The sequence below is a fragment of the Taeniopygia guttata genome, chromosome 2 (genome assembly GCF_048771995.1).
Source record: "Taeniopygia guttata chromosome 2, bTaeGut7.mat, whole genome shotgun sequence".
Classification (NCBI taxonomy): domain Eukaryota; kingdom Metazoa; phylum Chordata; class Aves; order Passeriformes; family Estrildidae; genus Taeniopygia; species Taeniopygia guttata.
Window position 1 is genome coordinate 51339578 of NC_133026.1, and position 23402 is coordinate 51362979.

Sequence of the window (23402 nt, forward strand, 5' to 3'; positions counted from 1 at the left end):
AGGGGTTTTTTTGTTTCAGGGTTTGCTGCTAGTGTAATGTGTTATATTGATCCACTCTGGCCTCTGAAGAATTTTCCAGGTGGTAGTGAGAAAGATGGTATATCTCTTCAAGACCTTAATTTTCATGCAAAACAATATTCAACGGAGTCATAAAGCCCTAGACCTGGTAATAAAAATAGAAGCTGATACTATTAATACATCATTCCAGATACACAGGGCATCATTATGTGGCTCTTGGGTTGAGTAAAATTTCATGTAATCACAGAAACCATAGACTTAAGATCTCTAAAGTTGGAAACTTAACCAGATGGCTATTGGCAAAGCAGCTTCTAAAGACTTCAGAGCTGCAATATCTTTGGGCCCTAGATGTGACTTAGTATTAGCTTTTTAAAATACAATTACTGAACATAACTGATTCACATTATGGAAGTAATAATAATAATACTTTGCACTCAGTGACCTTTTATTTAAGGACCCAAAAGCTCTTAACCAAGACTTTTGAATACTCCTTTTCTGCTTAAAGGAAATAAAGTGTTCAGAGTCTGGAGCACCTGTGTGAGAGAATTGAGCCAGAGCAGTCCAACTCCATGGCATATTTCATGCAGTCAGTGTTTTCTGTGTGACTGGGACTGGAGAGTGCTCCTGTGGCTGTCTGTCCTTGACAGCTGGGAGGTGATATCCTAGTCACTTGGGGCAGAACCTTCTATATGGTAGTACTTTTAATCTTGAGCAGGGCCAGCCTTTGAGTGGTGTTGCTTATACATTGAAGTGCCATGTGGCAGGAATGAGAATGAGACATTATGGCCTAACCTGATATTTCCTTTATTTGCTCTGTAAACTGAGAGTATAATAATGAAATGATGCAAAGAACTGGGGATTCTGTGGCCCAGATATACCACGCTTACCCAAGGAGCTTTCGTGTGGAGTTATATATCCTAGACTATATATTCAGGACAGACAGGTTAGTACCTTCAAAGACTGGTCTTTTAGGTAATAAGTATTATAAGTAATAGGCATGTTAGGGAGAATGGTTATGTCCTTTTAAAAAGTTCCACATGTTGGCCATGGATTTATGGTGCTTTAATACTCAGCTGAAAAATCACATAATGGTATTTATCTGTAATGGGAGTAAATAACTGTATTTGACATTTGTTTTTCTATAGTCAGTAGGTATTTTTTTCTATGTTTTTTCCTCTGACTGATTTTATTGTGGATTTTAAGGTCCAAAGATCATTCCTGAGAGTTTTCTTGGTGAGTCTTTTTGTTCTGTCTTTTAGGTCGATGTGATTGTGGCTTTGGGTGGACTTGGAGGACGCTTTGACCAAACAATGGCATCGGTGGAAACACTTTTTCTTGCAACAAATATCACTCCTTCTCCCGTGATAATTATCCAGGAGTGCTCACTGATTTACCTGCTTCAACCTGTAAGTGTTGTGAGAAGTTACTTTGTACTAAAACTGACTTTCCACCCACCCTGACACTGTAGGTCTTATACCATTAAATGCTCACTTTATCAGTTGTGTTCTGTAGGGTCAGAGCTGAAATATAAAATACATTGCAGGCAAGTGGACAGCAAATGATGCACTCTGAATTCCTCCTCTGGAAAAGATTACATTTAATTTGTTCATGATACATTTGTTTAAAAGGGGAGAAACAAGAAAACCAGAAAGTATGAAAACTGGATTGGGTAAATATAGACTATTGATTATAAATTGGAAAAAAAAATAAAGTTAACCTTTTAAATTTGATTCCAGTATGTCTAAATTTAGCACACACCCCTTTTGCATGTTAAGGAGCAATATGGATGTTTTCCATAAGATGAACAAAGAAATGATGTGAGAGGATGTTGTGAGGGAGTACCTGACATACACATCAGGCAGAGCTCCTATGCAGTCTGAATGGTGCAGTTCATTATGATGGGAATCCATCTGGCATCAATAAGGGAATTTATTTAAGATGTGTTATTTCTGTGCTTTTTCAGATCTGTTATTGCATTTATTGATTCATAAAACAACATTTACAAAATATCTTGCTGATCTTCTGCTTCTGAGATTTAAATTAAAGGTGAATCTAAACATCAAACACTGTTCTTTAACATGAATTAATTTTTTTTTTTGAAAATATGTTTTCCCCTTGGCAAGATTTCTAAAAGCTTACCTAACTTTCCCAGTTTCTCTTGGAAAGCTTATTCTATTAAAATAAATAACATTCACAGATAAATTTGACACAACCTTGCACCAGATGTGCTTCAGTGTAATTTGAGAAAAGCCCTAATGAAGTTCTATGAGAGTATAGATTTAAAGCCACAGAGGCAGGTGCTCTATAAACAATTTGAAGCACTGTGTCTGCAAGAAAGGTAGTAGGCACAGGAGCTCTTTTGCCACTATGATGAGGAATTACTCTGATGATTAGTTGCACAGCTAAACAGATGGAGGCAGCAGAGTGAGGGAAAAGAGAAATAAAGGAAAACTGTGGTAAAAATCTAAAAGTCAGAAGTAACTTGCTTGTAATTGATTTGTGAGTGCAGTACTTCACTGACAACTGTAAATTTCCTTTAGGGTATTTTTAAGAACATGATGAAGAGCTGAAATAAAGTGGACAATTTCCAGTTTAACATACAAAACTCTTGCTAAGACTGGAAAGATTTATAATTATTTTCATTCATCTTTTCCATAAGTGGCTTTAAAATGCAATGCCTAAGGTTGCTTTCATGAGTCTTTACAATTTGAAAATTAATGAATAATTAAAGCCATTACAACTTGAAAAAAACCAACATGATCTGTGCATTTAAAATAGAAATGGGAGGTTGCTAATTGTTTTTTTTTTTCTGGAAAGTTCTTTGTTCTATTTTTAATAATGCCATACAAAAAGCTTTTAATTTTTTTTTTTTTTTGATGTACCAAGTTCCACAGGAAACTTCAGGCTGTTTCTAGCATACAGAAATAAGGGACAGATATAAGAGCAGGCCATTTAAACAACCTTAGTGCTAACTTTGACAAAAAATTGCTTTTCATTGTTGGTTTAAGCTTGTCACTGTTGGCATCTTCAGTCAACTGTTGTGGGTAATAGCAGATAATAACATTAATCCTGCATTTTTTTTTTTTGGTTTCAAGAGTGAGTAGTTTATAAACTACTAAGTTTAGGGTCCTAAGCTTGGAAGTACTCTCTTCTCTTTTTTTTTTTGTTTTGGGTTTTTTTTTTTTTGTTTTTTGTTTTGGTTTTTTTTTACTTTGCAGGCGGGGTGAGGTTTGGAGTTTGGTTTTTTTTTTTTGGTTGGTTGGTTTTTGTTTTTTGTTTTTTGTTTTTTTTAATGGAGTTCTGCTTGATATTTTTATCTTCCAAACAGCCACAATCATGACATTCTCTCTTTTCCCTCTCTTCCCTTTGTAATTTAAAATCAAGGTAGGAGGGAGTTTAACACAGTGGGAGACCCACTGACTGTTCAAAATGCAAGTCTGGAAACTGTGCAATAAATGAAGCAAGGTTTTGAGATTCAAATGCTGATGCAAATCACAAAGTTGAGAGCATGTTGTTTTTTCTACAAATGTAGAACGGAAACGTTTCTATAAATGTGGAAGAGAAACTTTCTCTCTTGGGAAGAAGAATCTGATCTTTATTGGATAAAATATATGAGCAAAACATAATTACGGTTTTGTTTGCAAATAATGTTAGCCTTTGATTCAGTGTAGCAGGAGAGTGGTTCTATGTTGTGTGTACCTAGGCAGAATTTAAAGTATTTGGATACAGCACATAGACTGGTAATTCCTTAGGAGCCCTGGGAAGGATAACCAGGGGCATATCAAGTCAAGCTGCTGAATTTATAGTTACCACTGCAGAAACTAGGAGGAGGATAGTGTGAGTAGATATCTAAGGCCACCAAAAATCTATTAATTGTTTGAAGGAGATAGATTTCACATTGTTACAATGTTGGTGTAGGAGGTTATGGTAGAAGAAATACATCAATATTTAACACACTTGTAAAGGATCCACAGTGTTGCAAAAAACTTACTAAAAGTTTTCAGGGTTGGAAGAGGAAGACAGCAAGGACAATGCCTGATCTGGGATCCAGTGCAGACTACCAGGCAAAGTGGATCAGGTAAACAAAGCCTTTTTTCATCAGTCATTAGCATTATCCAAGTACTGAATGTAAGAGTAATGAGAACTTTGAGTATTGAGGCATTTCTTGGGAAATAGATAGACAGTGCAAGTTTTTGAAATATATAGATAAAAATGTTTTAGCATGAAAGCAAAAAAAACTAGAAGGAAGTAAACTCTTATGTTTATTTCTGACCTTTAAGGATGAGCTCCTGCAAGGAAATGAGAAAAAAGATGGGAATAATTGCATACCATAAATACCTGTCTCCATGATCTCTATGGAGAAACTGGGTGGGAGGCTGAAATATAGACTGTAAGTATGTAAATTTAGATAAATTAATTCCAATATATGTCAAACCACTAAAAAAATATTGAAGAAAGCAGGCATGAAATGAGTTGCACCTATGGAAGGGCCCACACAATGAGAGCATAGTTTGTAGCTACAGAATTTATAAATTGACAGTGAAAGATTTTCTTTTGTCTGAATGGGAAAGGAAAACATATGACAAGCAGCCTAATTGAGCACATTTGCTCAGTCTTCACTAAAGCAAAATATTCCTTTGAACAGATAACCAATACAGTTAAAATCGGTGCCGAAGTCTGAGGAATTTAAATTGCTTCAGAGAAAAAGCAAATAAAAGATTGAGCTGCCTTTGATTCTGCCAACTCCAAGGGCTGTTACTTTTTTGTATGCCATGCAACACTAATTAGGATAGGAGTCAGAAATAGGGAAACTTTGCAAGAATTCCAGGATGTGATGCTTGTTATGAAGCATTTTTTTATCTGATGATTGGAGTTTGAAAAAAAAGAAAAAAATGTACCTGTGTACTAAATACATGTCATATTTCATCTGTAGTGAAGGAGGGAGGAAAACTTGAATTTTTAATAAGGAGTAATGAGTCTTTATAAGCAGGATATTTTATGCAAGAGTTCATACATTTTATGTTAGAAATTTGGTAATATCAATTACCATTAGACTATACCCTGGCTGAAGAGCATAATTCCCTTAGAGTCATGTTTATCATGCTAGCCATGCTCAATATGAATGGCTTAAGGTTTCACATACATACTTTCTCATTTTCTGGTTGTGTGCTTCTCAGGAGTACAGAAACATTAGCTTCTGTACACTGAGCATAAATTATCTTTTATCTGTGAGTTTTATGGCAGTTTGTAATACAAGGTAATAGGATTTATGACCAAGAAATGAGAAGATGTCCAAGAGTTAATGAGGCCTGTCTTTTACATATACTGAGCAGTTCAGTTTTCCCCACACAGGATTCCAGCCCTAGGATGTAGAGGAGAATTGCTGCCTGCACATGAAAATGCATTACAGCAGCATATTTTTGTCAGTTAACTAACTCTTTTGAAAGAGTGTGTGAATACTTTGATAACCCTTTTTCTTGCACTCAGCTTCTCTTGTGAGTGCATGCCTGCCTTCCCTGTGAGAAATTATTAATAATTTAACATCATAGTAGTGGCCCAGGAGCTAAATGTGAGCAATAAGAATCGAGAATTCTATCCCTTTTTCTTGGCTCTTTACCATAATTTCCTTGAAGAGAAGTACATTGTCTTTTGATCCCACAGTCTCCTAGATTGTAAATGAGATAAAAACCATGTCCTTCTCTGAATGGGTGCTGTGAGGCTCGTTTGGTTATTTACAAAATGCCATTACATCCTCTGCTCTGCACTGGGGTGGAACATAGTATCACAGTAATAGTAACAACAGGATTAGCAAGGCCCTTAATTAACATAAATATTGCCATCCAGGAAGCTGTGCAGATAATTAGTTAGCATGGTCCCGAGCACAGTTTCAGAGGGAGCCAGCCATCCTTCTCGCAGGTGGCGTCTGGGCACGCTCCGGGTTTAGCAAGGCCAGGAGCTGCTTTCCAAAGGTTTGCAAGGGACTGACTTATCGTGGGGCCAAGTGGGAACAGCCACATGCACGTGAGCACTGCTGTGCTGGCTGGCTTGAGTTCCAGAGCTGTCACCTGAACCGATTTACAGGTGCAGACAGAGTGACTTGGCACGAAGACGTGCTCCTAGATGGAGACACTGCAGCAGATGTCAGAGAATGTACAAAGACTGGAAACTGCTGGGCTTTGTTGCTACAATTCTCTGTGCTAATATTATTTGATTTGGTTTGTGTCCATGCTTGTAAAGTTTAATGGGAAGTTTAGGGTATGTACCTTCAGCTTGTGAGTTTTCTCTGGCAGTAAGATCTTGAAATTTGCAAGAACGTCAAGAATGATTTACCCAATCAGTTCTGTACCGCCTCATGTGTGTAAGAAGCAGATCTGGCTTGCACACATTGGAGAAAATCCTTAATGAATGTGCCTCCTGTGGGGGATAACTTTGGGATTGGAAATTTAATGTGTCCTTTTCCTAGATATGTATTTTTGATGGGTAAATTCAGTTTCAAAAATATTGCAATTTTAAAGGAAGCCATTTAAACATGTATCTAATATTTAAACATGCATTTAGTACTTAGAGTGTTTATTGTCCTGAAAGGCTCTCTCTCCGGTTTGATATCTTCTCTCAAAGAGCACTATTGGAACTCAATCTACTCGACAAAGCAGTCAGTCTCTGTGCCTCAAGCTCCTTGTGGAATTCACAAATATACAACTTCTTATTCTTTGATAAATACCTCTTCTTGTGACTTTTTCAATGAGAAAGCCTGCCATTCAGGTGGACAGAGACACTGTGATATAAAAACTGTTAGCTGAGGAAAAGTCTTAATCCAACTTTTCTCTGGGAGCCTGAGTCCTTCACAGAAAGCCTTGCAAAAATGGATTTTGTGCTTCCAGATGTTTAGTGTTACATTTAAATGGTTTCTCAGGAGGGAAAAAAAAAAAAAAAAAAAAACAAAAAAAAACCCACAAAATTGCTTTATTGGTAGTTTAGCTGCCTTAGTCTCCTTCTTTGGTAAGAAACTTTGAGGATTTGGTTACAGCTCAACTTCTGTTCTTAAAATAAGACTTAAACTAGTCTGGTTTTTTATTTTTCCTGGGAAAATCCAGCTGGACCAATTAATTATTGTCTTGTGGTAATGTAGTGGTCCTGTGTAAATGTGACCTACAAAAGGCTACAGGTCTGAAGCACTTAGGCTTATTTCATGATAATTGATGGCTATTAAGTGGTCTTGCTTCCTGGTGTTGGTTCATGGTTTTGCACTGGATTTCTCTCTTTTAAGAATATCAGTGATCCAAAATTAATTCATATTTGTCAATAACATTTTGACCTGGAAAATATCTACTTGCTACCTTGCTTTTCATTGTTACACAAGGAAATTTCTGGGTGGATTTTCTCTTAAGACCTGTATTCTTTGTAACTGTGTGTTATTCCAACATCAGCTGATGTGTAGTATGAAATATACAAAGATTATATAGAACCTTAGAAATAATAATTAGCTTTTGAAATAGTCAAATCCTTTTAAACAGTTTATTTAGCATCAGCTAAAAGTGCAACCTGCATCAACTTTATGGATGACATCTTATTATTATGGATTTCTTCTTTATAAGGAAGACAAACTGACAACAAAAAATTCATAAATCAATTTGTTAGCTTGCAGGTAACCAGTTTAATAAAGTACCTATCTTTCACAGAGGAAAGTACCAAAGCATCATTACCAAGTGGAAAAGAATAACCTTTATTAAATGAAATTTACGTCTGTTCGTAATTGTTAAGAAAGAAGTCATACTCTGTAGCAGGATATGATAATCACACAGCTGTTTTTAAATTCACATCTTAATGGTGTCTGCAAGAGAAGATGATGTAAGGAGTCTAATTGGATTACTTAGGTATTTCTAAATTCTGAAGTCATCCAATGTGATTCTCAATCAATAGTTTGCACTTGGTAAGCGTCAACAGTTCTGCTTGCAACTTTTTTCAATATTTGTTCAGATTTTTAATTAGTTACTGCGGCTGCTGATGAATGATCATCAAGGAGAACCTTGGCCCTAAATAAAACTCTTCCAATGAGATTCCTGCTCTCTGTTTTTGCCCCTAGCTGCTGTGATATGATCTTGTCAATATGATAATATCTATTTTGTTGCTTCATGGAAACCACAAGAAGTTTTTTGCTACAAAGCTGATTATCTTAGCTTTGTTAAAGCTAAAGGTTTAACAAAGGTTTAAAGGTTAAAGGTTTCTTTCCCCAAAACTTGTCAATGACTTTTCTTTCCTTCAAAATTTTAATCCATCTTTTCATCCCCTTCCTTAACAACTTGTTTTTGCAGTGGCCTCATACCTTGGGCTTTTGTGTTCAATATAGTATTAATAATTTTGTGTACTATAAAACAATTCTTCTGCTTTCCATTAAATGGTCAGCAGCAAAATACTAATTGTTTGTCTTTGACATTTGCTTATTGGTAGGAGCTGATATATAAGCTGGGATCAATAGGAAGCTGGTAAAACTTTATTCTGTTTTTACAATACTGGTAAGCTGAGGAAGACCACAGCAGTATTTTATTTATCTTTATTCTGTAACGGAATGGAACAAAGCTGGATAATGTGTGTGTGTATTCTTTCCAATTTTATTTAAGTTTTTTCTCAGGTAGGACTTTACTCCTATATTGGGAGTTTTTAGCAAGCTAAAGAATTTCTAATCTTTTTGTGAATAGATTTTTTGGCCAAAAGGAAAAAAAAAAAAAAAAGGCAAAAGCACTTTAAAATACTGTTAATATGGATTCCAAATTTTACCAAAAGGTTTAAATATTTTTTACATATTTCAATAAGCTTTCTATTTTTAAAAGGCACCATATTTTTATACTTTAAAAAATAACATTATGCAAATGTCTGTATGAAGGTGTCATAGACTGGTACTTTGCAGATTGATTTTGTAGTATTTTTATGATTATGATTTAAATTATTTGTCTATCATCTAACACCTGGGAGGAGTAATGCAATATTTTGAATTTCAAGGTCAACCATTAGACATGTAGAAGTAAGAGGACTCAGAGGAATAATTTTTAACACTTTCTGTGCCTTACCTTATCAGATGTCATCCACCTTACTAAGTAGTCATCGTAATGTAAGATCTTGCTTTCTTTATCTAATCTTGTTTCTTCCACTTTCCCTTTCTTTTCCCTCTGGATTTTCCATGAACCCTACCAACTGTCTTTTCTCAGCACATCATCTTATCTTAATTTTTTAGGGGTTTTTTTTGTCTAGACTGTTCTATCTTTAACTTAAGCAGCCACTGCTACCCTGAAGATTTTTCCCAGGATTTGTCTCCTCCCAGCAGTCACAGTTGTGTGCTATGAAGCATTAATTCATCAATGCCCAGTCATTCTGGCTTCATCTATTCATGGAATCATGGAATCATTTTCCTCTTGGATCTCACAATGTTTCATCTTTATTTCATTGTACCAATAACCAAAGCGGCCTCATATGTAGTACTGGAATCTGCTGGGGTGATACCTGCTGCAGTGTGCCTTTGCATCACCCTGAAATCATTGGTGTGCTGTAACTCTTTGTTCAGCTTTATTGTGCTAGCCCAAATTTCTCAAATCCTGGGATTCTGTTCTACTCACTAAGTGACAGTGTTTTTCTAAAGGCACCTTACTGCCTTGCTTGAGGTGGGTTTCACCAGAGTTTTGCAGTAGCAACTTTCCTCTGAGTATTAAGTGCATTTCAATGATAGCTTAGGGGCATGCAATTTTTTCACTCCCTGCCTGAGTTACAGGAAGTTCTGCAGGGAAACTAACAAGTATCAGAGGTCTGTAATCTGTGACAGAACCTTATCTGGAAAGAAAATTAATGGAAGATATTTTATTTCATACAATCAAAAATATAGCAGGGAAAATCAATATTATTGTTCCTATCCTGAATGTAAATAACAGTCAAAATTCAAGTGATAGTAGGTGATAAATTATTTGTTACTACAAAATAAAAAAAAAAAAAATGCTGAACACTTAATTGTTGACCTGAAGGGTTTGTAGAATCCTTTAGAGGTAAATTCAATAATGGTCTTTTCTGTTCACATCTGATTACTGGTAATAGTTAAATTTTCATAGGTGAGGATCTGTATTCTGGCCTCAGTTATATTTGAAAATGTGTTATCTCTTCAATTCAATCCCTTTGTGAAATGGCTTAGGTTTATGCAATCCCTCAGAGTATCACTGTTAATTCTGCATCTGCCAGAGCAGTGGTGTCAACTGTACGGATTTTCAACATTTACTCTTAACATTAAAAAAGGGTCAGGGCAGAAGAATGATAATATTTGGTAATATCAGAGGTTTTAGGGAAAATGCTGTACTACACTGATAAACAAGATTTAGGTAGAACTATTCAGCTTTGCCATGGGAAGTGATTGACTTGGCAATTTGAATTTTCTTCATGTTAATCAGTAACAACTGATTATATTACTTCAGGACTCTCTCTGCACTAACAGAACATCCCAAGAGCAGACAGGGATCAGTGATTGAATTCTTCATTGTCTTTTAAGGCTGTAATGTGTCTGTCACTCTCATGACAACTCCAGTCAAAAATACTTACCAGCACTGCACTTGGGCCAATGACCTTCAGGGCAGTGCACAGTGCACAGGCTTCCTACTCTTAATCCTAGAATCAAGGGATTTGGAGTGAATATGTTTCTGTTAAAAGGAAGAAAAGGAGTCTGGAAAGAATCTTCCAGGATCTGCGAAGGGGGTTTCAGAAGATGAATGAAGCTAGGCTTATTCATGCAATGCACAGCAGAGGAATGACAGACAGTGGCCCTAAACTGAGATGGAAGATTCAGGATAGCTATAAGGAAAAGTTTCTACTCTGAAGAGAATTGCAAATTACATACAGGAAATAGGTAGCCCAGCAAATCTCTTCCCTGACAGTGTTCAAAACCTGATGGGAATGCTGCACTCCTGAGACTCCCTCCCACCTAAGTGATTCTGGGACACTTGCAGAGACACAGGTAGGGTGACTAGGTGTGCTAGAACCATTGTACAAGTATCTGTTGAGAAGAATTGGGAATCTCCTGATACAGAAGATTATGGCCACATCAAGAAATAGTGGTTCTATCCACTCCAATCTCTTTTTATGTTTTTGTTACCTTACAAAAGGAAGTGATGTAGTCTCTCATGTAACCTCACAGAAGAAAATGCTGAAAGGAGAAATGACTGCTGTCTCTGAATGCACTGAGTAAAGGCCAGGGAGATGAACCAGGACTGGTTAAGCTCAAGCCCAATGTTAGAACAAGAGTAAATTCCTTTAAACCAGTGATGGATAAATTTCCATCAGAAATTATGCCATTCAGAGGGAGCTGGACACATTTGAGAAATGGGCCAACGGTCTTCTTCATGATGTTTAACAAGTCCAAGCGTACCTGTCCCAGCCATAAGTAGAGACTGGAAGAATAAATTATTGAGAGCAGTCCTGCTAAGAAGGGCCTGGGGGTGCTGCTGGATGAGAGGCTGGACGTGACCCAGCCATGTGCACTCACGGCCCAGAGAGACAAACGTGTCCTGGGCTGCCTCCAAAGCAGCGTGGTCAGAAAGACAAGGGAAGGGATTCTGCCCCTCTGCTCTGCTCTGGTGAAACCCCACCTGCAGTGCTGCATCCAGCTCTGGGGTCCCCAACATGGATCTGCTAGAGTGAGTCCAGAGGAGGCCACAAAGCTGCTTAGAGGGCTGGAGCACCTCTTCTGCAGGCTGAGAGAGTGCAGTCATTCAGCCTGGAGAGCAGAAGGTTTCAGGAAAACCTTGGAGCACCCTTCCAATATTTTACAGGGGCTTATAAAAGGAGAGAGAGGGACTTTTTACATGGGTAAATAATGAAAGGATAAGATGCAGTGGTTTTAAGCTGAGAGGAAAGGAAATTCCTTTCTTTCCTATTAGAAGGAAATTCTTTGTCACAAGGGTGATGAGATACTGGAACAGGTTTCTCAGAGAAGTTGTGGATGCCCCATTCCTGGAAGTGTTCCAGGCCAAGCTGGACAGGGCCCTGAGAAACTTGGTGAAGTTAATGGCGTCCCTGCCCATGGGATTCTATGACTCTATGGAATTAGAAGGAAAAGTCCCTAATCATTCTTCTGGTGAGATTCCACAACAGTTTTTTAAAAGGAAGAACGGTGGAAGAGGGGGGCAGAATCAGAGCTCATTATGTTGATTTTAAATCCTCAACTCTATTCTCACCAAAAGCAAACAGAAACCTTTCCGAAGTCGTTAATATGGAGGTATTGTGTTTCAAACTGTCCTTCATTTGCTGCTTTTTAAACATGAAGCCTGAAAGTGACATTAATCCATTTGAACCTTGAGTCACATGAGCCATACTGGTGTGTGATCAGCTTTTCAGCAGTGCTGGTTTGGAAACAATGAGCATGAGTTCCAGCTTTGGCCGTGGAGTCTTTTTTACAGATGTAGCTTCCTTTTGCCTTTTATTTACTATAGCTGAAAATACACTATCTCCTCTACCACCATCACAGGTAATTGTAGGAAGTGTGGGTTAGATAGATGGACAGTGGGGTGGACCAAGAACTGCCTGAGTGTCAGAGCTCAGAGGGTTGTGGTCAGCTGGAGGCCTGCAGTCAGGAATATGCTGAGTCTAGCCTTACTGAACTTGTTTATCAGTGACTTGGATGAAGGGATAGAATCTACCCTCGACAAGTTTGCTGGTGATGTGAAACTGAGGAACAGTGGCTGATACACCTGACGTCTGGCCTGCTACTCAGTGGGATCCTGATAGGCTGAAGCATTGGGTGGACAGAAAACTAATGAGGTTCAACAAGGGCAAGTGCAGGCTCCTGAACCTGGGGAGGAATAACCCCAAGTATCAGCACAGGTTGGAGGCTGGCCTCCTAGAGAGCAGTCCTGCAGAGAAGGGCCTGGGAGTCTTGGTGGGTAAGAAACTGTGCATGAGCCAGCAGTGCCCTTGTGGCCAGGAAGGGCAATGGTATCCTGGAGTGCATTGGGAAGAATGTGGACAGTAGGTCAGGGGAGGTCATCCTGCCCTCTTATTCAGCCCTGGTGTGGCCGCGTCTGTAGTGCTGTATCCAGACAAGTTGTTACTGAGTGTCCAGTGGAGGCCACAAAGATGATCTGGGGTCTGAAGCATCTCTCTTATGCTGTGGGAGATGGGCTTGTTTAGAGGAAAGAGTGAGAAATTATCTTGTTAGTGCCTATAAATATCTCAAAGGCAGAGGCCAGTAGGATGGTGCCAGACTTTTTTCAGTGATGCCCAGTGACAGGATGAGGAGCAATGGCCATAAACTAAAACACAAGAAATAACACCTCAACATGAGGAAGAACTTCTTTACATTGAGGGTGGCAGAGCACTGGACAGGCTGCTCAGGAAGGTCGTGGAGTTTCCTTCTGTGAAGGCATTTAAAACCCTTCCAGTGTAACCTGCTGTAGGTGACCCGGCCTTTGCAGGGGCATTGGACTAGACGATCCCCAGAGGTCCTTTTCAACCGTAAAAATTCTGAGATTTTGAAATTCTGAAATCTAGGCATTGCTGTCATATATGCCATAAAAAATCAGATATCCAAAGGTGGTTTAGCAGTAAGGGAGAATGCACTACTGTGAAATCGTATACCTTTGGCCTGTGATGTTACCCATACAGAATAAATGTAAGCATATGGCAAAGCAGATTAATGTAATCTAATCTGTGCTTAAGCACTTCTTTGAACAGTGGTCTGCAGATGTAAGTATAGTTATCACATCTGGTATGTAATTCCAAGTTCAGATGTCTCTGCATTTTCCCATCCACATGACAGCCAGTGGTGCTTCATGGGGAGTATCGACATTTCTGTCTCATCAACATCTGTTTCTGAGTGGTTAATTTTCATTAAGAGTTCCCATCCTTTGTTAATTGAATTATGGCCTTCAATTTCAGCAATGTCAGGTACCTGAGGGAAAAGAAGGACCTCCACCCAGAAGGGAATCCTTTTATTCTGGTGAAAGAACAAATTATCAGATTGAAGAATAATTAGCCTGCAGAATTCTCTTCTACAATCCACAATGTTGGCAATGAAATGTACCCCTGTGTTATGACTGAGGTCTTTCTACCTCATACCTTAAAGGTTTTTAGATTCAAGCATTTAAAAGCTGCATTGCAGTATGTATGTCTCTCAATAATGGGGGTACATGGTTCACTTCTTTCTCAGTTATCACTTTTATTTTAGGGCAGGGAAAAGAGAAAGAGTCTCTGGTAAAAAAAAAGAAAATAAAAAAAGGTATATTTTTTCTTCTATTGTTAACCACCAGCAGTTTTTCCTCAACTGGAGGACACACTTCAGGGTGAAGCAAGAGCAGCTGAAGATCTGGAATTAGTCTTTTGAGGCAATGATGCCACAGGCAGACAGTCTCATTAACTGCAAGCTTAGTGATTTTTTTGAGGAAGAGCTGCCTGTCTCCTTAATGTTAGAGGAACCTGGGAACTGAGAATAAAGCTGATAAGATATTAACTCTACCCTGGGTATTGACTGAAGCTTTAAGGCACTTAGAAGAGCACCAAGAGAGGACTCAGTAGGTCTCTGAGGGGCCAGTACATCTGTGCATAAAGTTCTAGACACTCCTGTCCATTCAGGATTTTGTGGGAGTTATTTCCATATGTTGTAAGTGTATAAGCTACCACATGCAGCCTTAACCCACCCATGCTTAATGGTTCTTGAAATCCTTGAGGAATGTGGAGACTCTGGTATATTCCTGTTGAGTGAGATGGATGGCCAGAGGCAGAACTACTCTTGAGCAGCAGCCTCAGTTATCATAAACAAATCCAGCCATTCTGATGTGCCAGATGGTATATGCCACAAAAGAGATGCACTTCAGAACTTGTGCAGATAAAGGGAGTAGCTCATCATCCCTATTACACATATTTTTTCAATTTTCTGTAAGCCTAATGATATAACTGAATTAGTAATACCTGTGTCATTTCTTGGTCTTTCATCTGTCTAACTTCTGGGTCTCCTTTCCTGTTCACAAGCACACAGTGAAATTGCAGAAATATCAGGGCAACATCTAATTTCCTGTTTATCAATAGTAATGCCCTTCATGAACATTTCTCTTGTTTTTAAATTCTCTTTTGTACTTAAACCTGGTTCCAGATTATTGTACTAAATGTATGCTGTGTCTCCTTAGGGGAGAGGTATTATGAAGCTGTTGTTTAAGAAAAAAGTTTTCTAGCTGTAGTGTAGGAATTTTTATTTATTATTTCTAGTATTGAAGCCCACTGAACTGTCAAACATAGTCCTCAAAAACTCTTAACGAGATAAAATACTAAACCTTCTTTTTCATTCCAAATCATCTGAGAAAGTGAAGCAGTTTTACTTTTTTACTGCAATCTGTTAAAAGGCAGAGAAGCTGTAGTGCCCCGTTCCTGGAAGTGTTCAAGGCCAGGCTGGATGGGGCTTTGAGCAGCCTGGTCTAGTGAAAGGTGTCCCTGCCCAAGGCATAGCCTTCAGATAATGAAGTGAATGCAATCATTTCTGTAGCCCTTGGAAACCCATGCATGATGATGTTCAAATGTCTCATCTTGAAAGACAGTAGGAGCTCATGTTTCTGAAACAGCCTGAGTCAACCCCTGCAGTTCAGTGCAGCTGACACCCTGCTGGTGTCTCCTCCTGGAAGGCCATGCCTGCCAAATGCCTGCATCTGGTTACTCCCATGCAAACTTCACTTTCAGCTGGGGTAGTGAGAACAAGATCGTCTCTCCTTGAAGTCTGGCAGTGTTTCTCCATGGAACTCTGGAAATGCAGATGATTTTAACATCACTGTTTTTAATTGGACTTTTTTTTTCTTCCTATCTAAGGGATAAAAATCCAATGTTGAGTCAGCAAGAGCTTACCTGAAGCTGATTGTTTTGGTAACTCCTCCTTTGTAGTCATCTTGGACTAAATCTGAAAATCAGCTTAGTATTTATATGTGCTTGATAGTGGCCTCTACGGTGTTATACTGTACTGAACTGTCCTACCATGAACCTTTTCTTCAGCCTGTACACCTAAAATCCGGTTACTGTGGCTGTGTATTCTCAACATTTTTTATTGTGCAGGCTAACTGATGTACAAAGTCTTTGGTGGAAATAGCTATTTTTAGAAGAATCCATAAGATGACAAATAATAACTTGCCTAGCTTTTGATACGGGCTCTGATCTTCTGTTGGTGAATCTTGGACTACATGTCATGTCACACTCTTTAGCTGGATCTCAGGGTATATTACTCCTATATTACAGAGGGGGAGAGAGAGAGACAAAGGCACGAGGAAGTGAAATTATTTGCTCAGGCACTCAGGGAGTCAATACCATAGTGAAAATTGAATCTACTTTTCCAGGTTTCTATTTCGAGTGACCTGTCAACTGGGACCTATTTCCTCCTTGGTGTTTGTGACTTTATTAAGAATGACCTTTAGAGATGATGGAGACTTTTACTGAAAGTGCTTAATCCTTTAAGAAAAATCAGAGATGCTCACTTTTCTATAGTAAAACGCATCCTAAACTTCCTTAAGAGAAATTGTGAAGAGATAGATTTGCATAAATAATCTAATTTCTTAATAAGCCTGAGAAAAAAAATCTAATGCTTGAATCTGAGAATGCCATGACTTAGAGTGGCCAAATATATATGCCAGTTATAATAGCTGATTATTTCTAATGAACAATTTATCCAGGAAAAGAAGAAATAAAGAGTTAGTCAAAGTGTGGCAAACAATTATTAGAAATAATAACTTCTATATTTTAACATCTTTCAGCTTTCTGCTCCTGTGCATGACTGCTGTGCCATTCAATAAATCATTTTTCATCTCATCAGAAATTTACAAGTTCTATTTCAATTGTCGTAAGAAAAGCATTTCACGGGAGACATCAGAGGATGGATGTTTGTTCCCCCCTGCCTTTTTTAATGTGTAAGAGATGTGTAGGTTAGAGATGCAGAAGGGAAAATGACTATAGCTATCACAGTCTTTCATAGGCGAGTGAGCAAAAGAAAATCCTGGGGTATCACATAATAGAGCTTACAGCAAGATTTGTTCTCATTCTCAGAGGTGTCTACAAAATACATATATCATGTCCCAGTACAATGAGCTGTCATGAGCACAGCTTACTCAAGCATAGCAGGCAGTTGTAGCTCTGTTAGTATGTAGCCAGATAAACTTTAGTGGTTGGATGGAAAGGCACATTTTCCCCCTCTCTTATCCAAACTAATCTCTAAATGTAGATTTTTAAATCCCTAAGCAAGTAGCTGATTCTTTCATTTCTTGGAAGAGCTGCTGGCCTATATTTTTAGGGAGGCCAAGTTTCTTGAAATTAGTTTTAAAATACATAATTGAAGGCTTATTCACCACAGTTGTATAGAACTAGGATACATTTCTTTCTCTTTCTTTTTCCTGAAATTAAGGCTCTTCAAAAATTATGTGTCAAATAAAGTATTTCAAGTGTAGTGTCCTGAACAGGGAAGCGAGGGTATACACTATGAGAAAATCAGAATCATGCCTGTCCTTCTAGAGAGAGAAGGTAGAGGAGGTTTTTAAGTGCTCAGTTAGGTAATCTAGGCCAAGTTAGGCGATAACTTTGCAAATGGAACAAAAACATTTGTCCTTAATGGGCTGCAGGAGTGAAATTGGTGAAAAGATGCAAAGAGAAGAGAGGAGATGCAGATCTTGCAAATTATATATGGACTGGAGAGTGCTATGGGCTTTAGACAGGCTATAAAAGGAGAGCATGAGAAGAACTAACAGAGCAAGAATATGGTGATTATTTACTGGGATACAAATGTGAAGCATTTGGTTTCCTATTGCATCATTTAGGAAAAATTCAAGAGATGCCCATAAGCATTATCTGGATCCATGGTAGATTTAAAATGAGATTGAAATGATCTTTAAATTCATAGAAGAGTATCTGTTGCAAGCCTACACACACACATACTCACTCCCTCCACTTGTTGGGTTGACTGCTCCACTAGGCAGAATTTATTCATGTCAAGGATAAAATTCTTCTCTGTTTGATTTATTTGAGACAAAGGGAATGATTCTTTGAGATTCATTGCTTTGTGTTTTGGTTGTGATTTTATGTTAAACCAGTGCAAATATTCACGAGTACACTACTCTGGAGCCCAGGCACTGTGACAAGTACAGGGTGGTGTGTCAGGTGGAGACACAGCCACCTAGGAGACAGCCACAAAAAGATTGAAAAGGAGCTGGAAAGCAGAGGAAGATACACTGGAAGGATGAGCATTTTTCTCACCTGAGTTCTGTTTCTGAATCACAAAGCAATGAGTTTCCCAAGTCAGCCATAAACAACTCTTCCATTTCCAAGGACAGAGAAGGTCATGCAAAGCATGCCGGTCTTTTCAAAATGGACTATAATTGGCACTAAGTAGAGCCTTAATATTCATTACCTGTAACTGAGGGGCAAATAAGAAGTGTGATTTCTTTTTTTCTTCCTAAGAAATATTCCAAGCAAATAAACAGAATTGCTTCCAGTCTGCTCCTTGCAATTGAATGGCCCTGGTCATAAGTGAGGGTTAAACAAATGCAGAATAAAAGGCAGAGCTTCTCAGAAGTAATTTTGAATCTGAGTAACTGATGTGATTTCTGTGACTAATCATCACATAAACATAAAATATTATGTAAGACATAATGAGGAGTGTTTGGTTTAAAGATTGTAGGTCTGTGTGTTTAACTATAAATATATCACAGTTACACATGTGTTTTCCCCTTCCAAAACTCCTGACATTTTTCTTCTGCTGTGTAGGTGGGCTCTTAGATACCTGGAGAAAATTACATAGTTCTAAAAATTGAAAGGTATCTAATAAAGAACATTTAGCCTAGTTTCATTATAGACCCATAATATGTTGCCAAAAATGGAATGTGATTTTTGAAGTGGGTATTATTAATCATGGTGTTATAACTGTTATGCTCCCAGGATGGATGGGTGGATAGATGAATGAATGGATGGATGGATGGGTAGTATATTATTATAAGTCATTTGGGGATGATGTGACCAAGTGTGCCATTTTTTTTATTGTTATGGGAGAGAAAAAGCAATATATTCATATTTATTGGAAATTATTTGAAAGCTACTCTGAATTGATTGATGTTTCTGTTGGTTAAAAGGGTATTTCCATTTTATGATATTAAGACAAATTCGGTAAAAACTGAGTAAGTGTTTTAGAATCCAGCTTTTATCTTGATGGAAGTACAAAGCTATGTCTGTTCTTGTAATGTGTAAAGTAACAGAACTAAAACACTGTCAGTCTTCTACAAATATTTGTCCGTCTGCGTTTTTTAAGATAAAAAATAAATATAATATTGTCTTTAGAACAAAAATATCCAAAGGACATATATCCTAGAAATATATGTGCAACTTCAGAATAGTGTACTCTGTGTGTTACTTCATTAGAATTTTTAGAAGATTTAGTTGTTCCATGTTTGACACTCTTTAGATCTAAGGCATTGCTCAGGCTAACAGACATGCTTTATGCATCAGCAGGGGAATGAATGTGTTTATGAGAAAGCTAATTGGAAAGTGGAAGGAGAGTATTTAGCACTATCTGAACTTTGGTGCCCACAGGGATGAGACATCTTACACTTCTCTAAGACTCTTGTGTAATTGTACTGCCCAGAAGAATGAAGCTCTTTGCAGGAGGACAAGACCTCATTTGTAGGAGTTAATTTTTCAAAAGGCTACCTGAATCCTTTATCAAACATTGCATTACCAAACATTGTTCCTGACCCCTCAACTGATTTAACTTACTATCTTAGCAATACTAGAAATAAGCACCTGCATTTCTGTATGTGTGAGCACTGAATGGTGAAAATCAGATTACTGCAATTGCTGAGAATGACTGAGGAGTAATTTTGATTTCTTATTTCTCTCTTGATTTATATATATGGTGAATGGGAAATGTGGGTGTCTTTGTGTACACAAGTAAGAAAACCATATAGACTTTTATAATAAAGCATTGAGTTTAAGAGCATTTGTGAGTTCATCAGCAGATAAGCATCCACATTTTGAGAGGGTACAGGCAGAACACATTCTGGTAGAAAAACATTCTCTTAGGCAGCAAACACACACTGTATATGTCATGCATTTTTATTATTGCTTCCATATTCATTAAAGTTTAAGGTCTTAAATGACTTGTCAAAATGTTGTGTGCCAAGCTGAAAAACATTGCCTTGATGTGCTGTAGCATAGCAAGTCTTATTGGCACTTCTAGCACTCTCAGTAGACAAGAAAAATCCCTACATTTCCAAAATCACTTTTATGTTTGTCTCCAATGTGCTTCATTCTTGATATGTTTTTCTGAATTTTATACTTTTTGTATGTAACTCTCATCTGAAATGTGATGGGGTTTGCTTGCACGTGTATGTATATGGTCCTGGTTAGGGAAGGTCAAGTTAGATCTGAGCTTTCTCCAACTTCTAGGGAGGTCAGATTAGAGGCTTAGTCCAAGACCATCCCTACTGTTTCTTTTGTTTATGAATAAGAGGGATTTGTGTAGGCTTGAGTCTTAGCATGGTTTGACTTGTGTTTGACTCTATGGACAAATAGAAAAATATGCTAAGAAAAAAGACAGTGAAAAAAAAGAAAAGTGGGGAGTGAGCATAGTGGAAAAACAAAGAAAGAAGAGATTAAGGAAAACAGGAGAGGATAAAGGTGAAGGAACAGTATTCCCTGTGTGCTTGTGCGTAGACTATATGACCCGTGGGATTTGCCAGCAGTGCATAGGGATGCTTCATAAATATGCTACATTGTAAATAAGCACCTGCTTCTAGCAAATCAACTTTGATTGTGGCAGTTTCTTAGTTTTTAAAGACTATAAAGAAGCTCTTAAAGGAATTTTGATAGGCTTGAGTCTGGGATAGAGATGGATGGGGGAAATGTTTTGCAGGCAGGCTAGTGTATCATACCTTTATGTAAATATCCTGTATGTATAACATTACAATACAAAAATTCTGTTTGATTCCAAAGATCACTGTTATAGCTGTCTGCAGATAATTGTATTGGATAAAATAGGAAACCAGTGTTTTAGACAGCTGGTCAATACATCTGAAATAAGAAAGAAATATACATGGAGGACAGACAGTGCTATGACATTAGAAACGTGAACACTCCTATTTTTAAACAATATTCTAAAGTCATTATTAACATGTTTTCAGAAAATATTCAGTGTGACTCAGTGTCACCTGAGCTCCCACTGGACTCCAGAGAATGTTAGTGATGGTGATATTGATGCCTTGTGAAGGCTGACCTAGAACAAAGACTAGACAGAGCTAAAGAATAAAGTACATATTGATTAAGTGGCCTCAATAGACCCACCTTGGGCAGCACAACCCAAAATGGCCACAAAAATGGATGACCAGTCACCGGGTCTCACACTTTTATAAGTTTTGTTCCATTAGCATATTGGAGCTAATTGTCCATCTACAGCTTTAGCCCATGAAGTCCCATCCTTCTTTTTTTCTCTCTTCAGTCCACCGTTGTTTATGCTCTTGAGCCTGAGATTTACGTCAGTCGTCCTTGGGTCCCCAGCTAGAGAAGGAATTGGTTTTTCTACCTGCTCTGTGAAGAGAGCTTACTATCCCTAATATGAAGCCTAGACTTACACACTAAAGCAGAATAGAATCTGAAAAGTATAAAAGCTAAAAGCTGAGGCATCAATATTAGTGAGAAGAGAAGTAGGTGGGCACTGAGGACACTTGAAAACACTATTCTGACTTTTCACTGATGTGCAAGAAAAACATTGTGATAGCATGACCTACAACAGATTTTCTTACCAGTGACAGCTCTGCAGTGCAGGATCTGTAAAAAGGAACCTTCTGTAATAACATCCCCTCCCTTCTCAAAAAAAGCCTTTTCTGCCAGAATTTGCCATTCTCTGAAGTATCTTAGACCTCAAATAAATATCAGAACAGTTAGGCATCTTTACACTCTGGTTAGCAAAACTTGGTTTAAAAGTAAAAGCAATTTTTATTGGACCACTGATGTCAATGACTTAGGAGTGCTCAAATGAGTTTTTTATTATTCTGGAAACAAACTAAAAGCATTAACTTTTGTTTTGTGCTTGTCTCTGCCTAAAGCAAATTTTTATGGTCTAGTTAGGTTGCCTTGAAAACAGGCTTTTATAAGTAAATACTCATGGATGATTAACCGTCCTAAAATAAAACTGTTGTTAGGTGTTTCAAATGTGTGGTGCATAAGAGAGAAGGTATGTACATGGTGACCTGAAAGCTAATTTCTGCATTTCAGTGCATCTGCAATGATTAGTAAAACTGAGCCACCTGCAGATATAGTTCCAAGGACTTGAGTTTGAAGGAAGCATGTCTTTTTAATTTAGTTGATTCTGGGGTTTTGGAGAAAAAAAAAAAAAAGGTTGTGGCATGATGAAGTGGTTTCCTAAGTAAGGAAAAGTAAGGATGTCTTAATCAAGGCAGACCTTTCAAGACTAAGACTATTTTTAGAAAGTGTAAGTGGAACTCAGATCAACTGAAGAAATAGCACATGAAGAAACATGCATGAAAAACCTGTAAATGAGTCTACAGAAAACATTTTTATATGTTCTTTTACTGTACCCATCAATAAAATACCAATATACTGCTGTCTGGTTACTTTTCACTGTAGGAAGAAACAATTGCATTTTGTAAATTGATTCTCTTAGAGCGGCATCTTAAGGCATTTCTCTTAGTTTCAAGAGAAATCTAAGTTTGAGATAAGCATTTTGCACCTTAATTTGTCTTTCCTCTTTCATTCTTATTTAAAGCAGTATACAATCTGTAATTAATGCAATGGACTTGGTTGAATAACTTTGTAACTGACAAGAGACGGTCCTTTTTGACCTTCATTTTAATATGGAAAAATTAGGAAAAATGAAACAACTACTGCCAAAGAATGAATAAAAGATGATTTGGGAGGTGTCCTTTTTCAATGAAATAGCAATATTCTATTAGATGATCCATTAGTCACTGATAACTAGTCTAGTAGAGAAAGCAAATCATGTTTTGTGACCTTTATTTCTGTTCAGCTTATAAAAGAATCTCTGTTTTTAAATTATTTTTATCTTCTGTTTTAGAAATATTAGGTCTCACTCAGGAAGATGTAAAAGTTTGAATTGCAATTTCCCCCCCTTGCATGTCCCAGTTTCATGAGCCTTTTTCACTTAGGAGTAAGATGAAAGCAGACATCCAAGGTGCAGTTGCTCAGGCTCCCTGGACACCAGGGGGTGACTGGGGCACCTGGCAGCCCAAGCTCTTCCACACCCCCAGCCCCAAGCACTGGGCACCTCCATGGGGATGGGGACAAGACAGGGATGAGCCCAGGAGGGCAGGGCCATGGGGACCTGGGGACACTGGGTCAGGTGAGGATGGCGCCAGACTGTGGGCAACAAGCAG

The 23402-nt window shown here is 38.0% G+C and overlaps 1 protein-coding gene across 6 annotated transcripts in view; it reads left to right on the forward strand.

The window, feature by feature from the left end:
* Positions 1 to 23402, forward strand: part of TPK1 (thiamin pyrophosphokinase 1) — a 292817-nt gene that overhangs the window by 191031 nt on the left and 78384 nt on the right. For all 6 annotated transcript variants that reach the window (XR_012054636.1, XM_032746808.3, XM_030265289.4 and 3 more), the window contains one exon: positions 1278 to 1424. Coding sequence is in view for 5 of the 6 variants with exons in the window: in XM_032746808.3 (XP_032602699.3) it covers positions 1278 to 1424 (147 nt within the window). In the remaining variant the exon portion in view is untranslated. The remainder of the gene's footprint in view (positions 1 to 1277; positions 1425 to 23402) is intronic.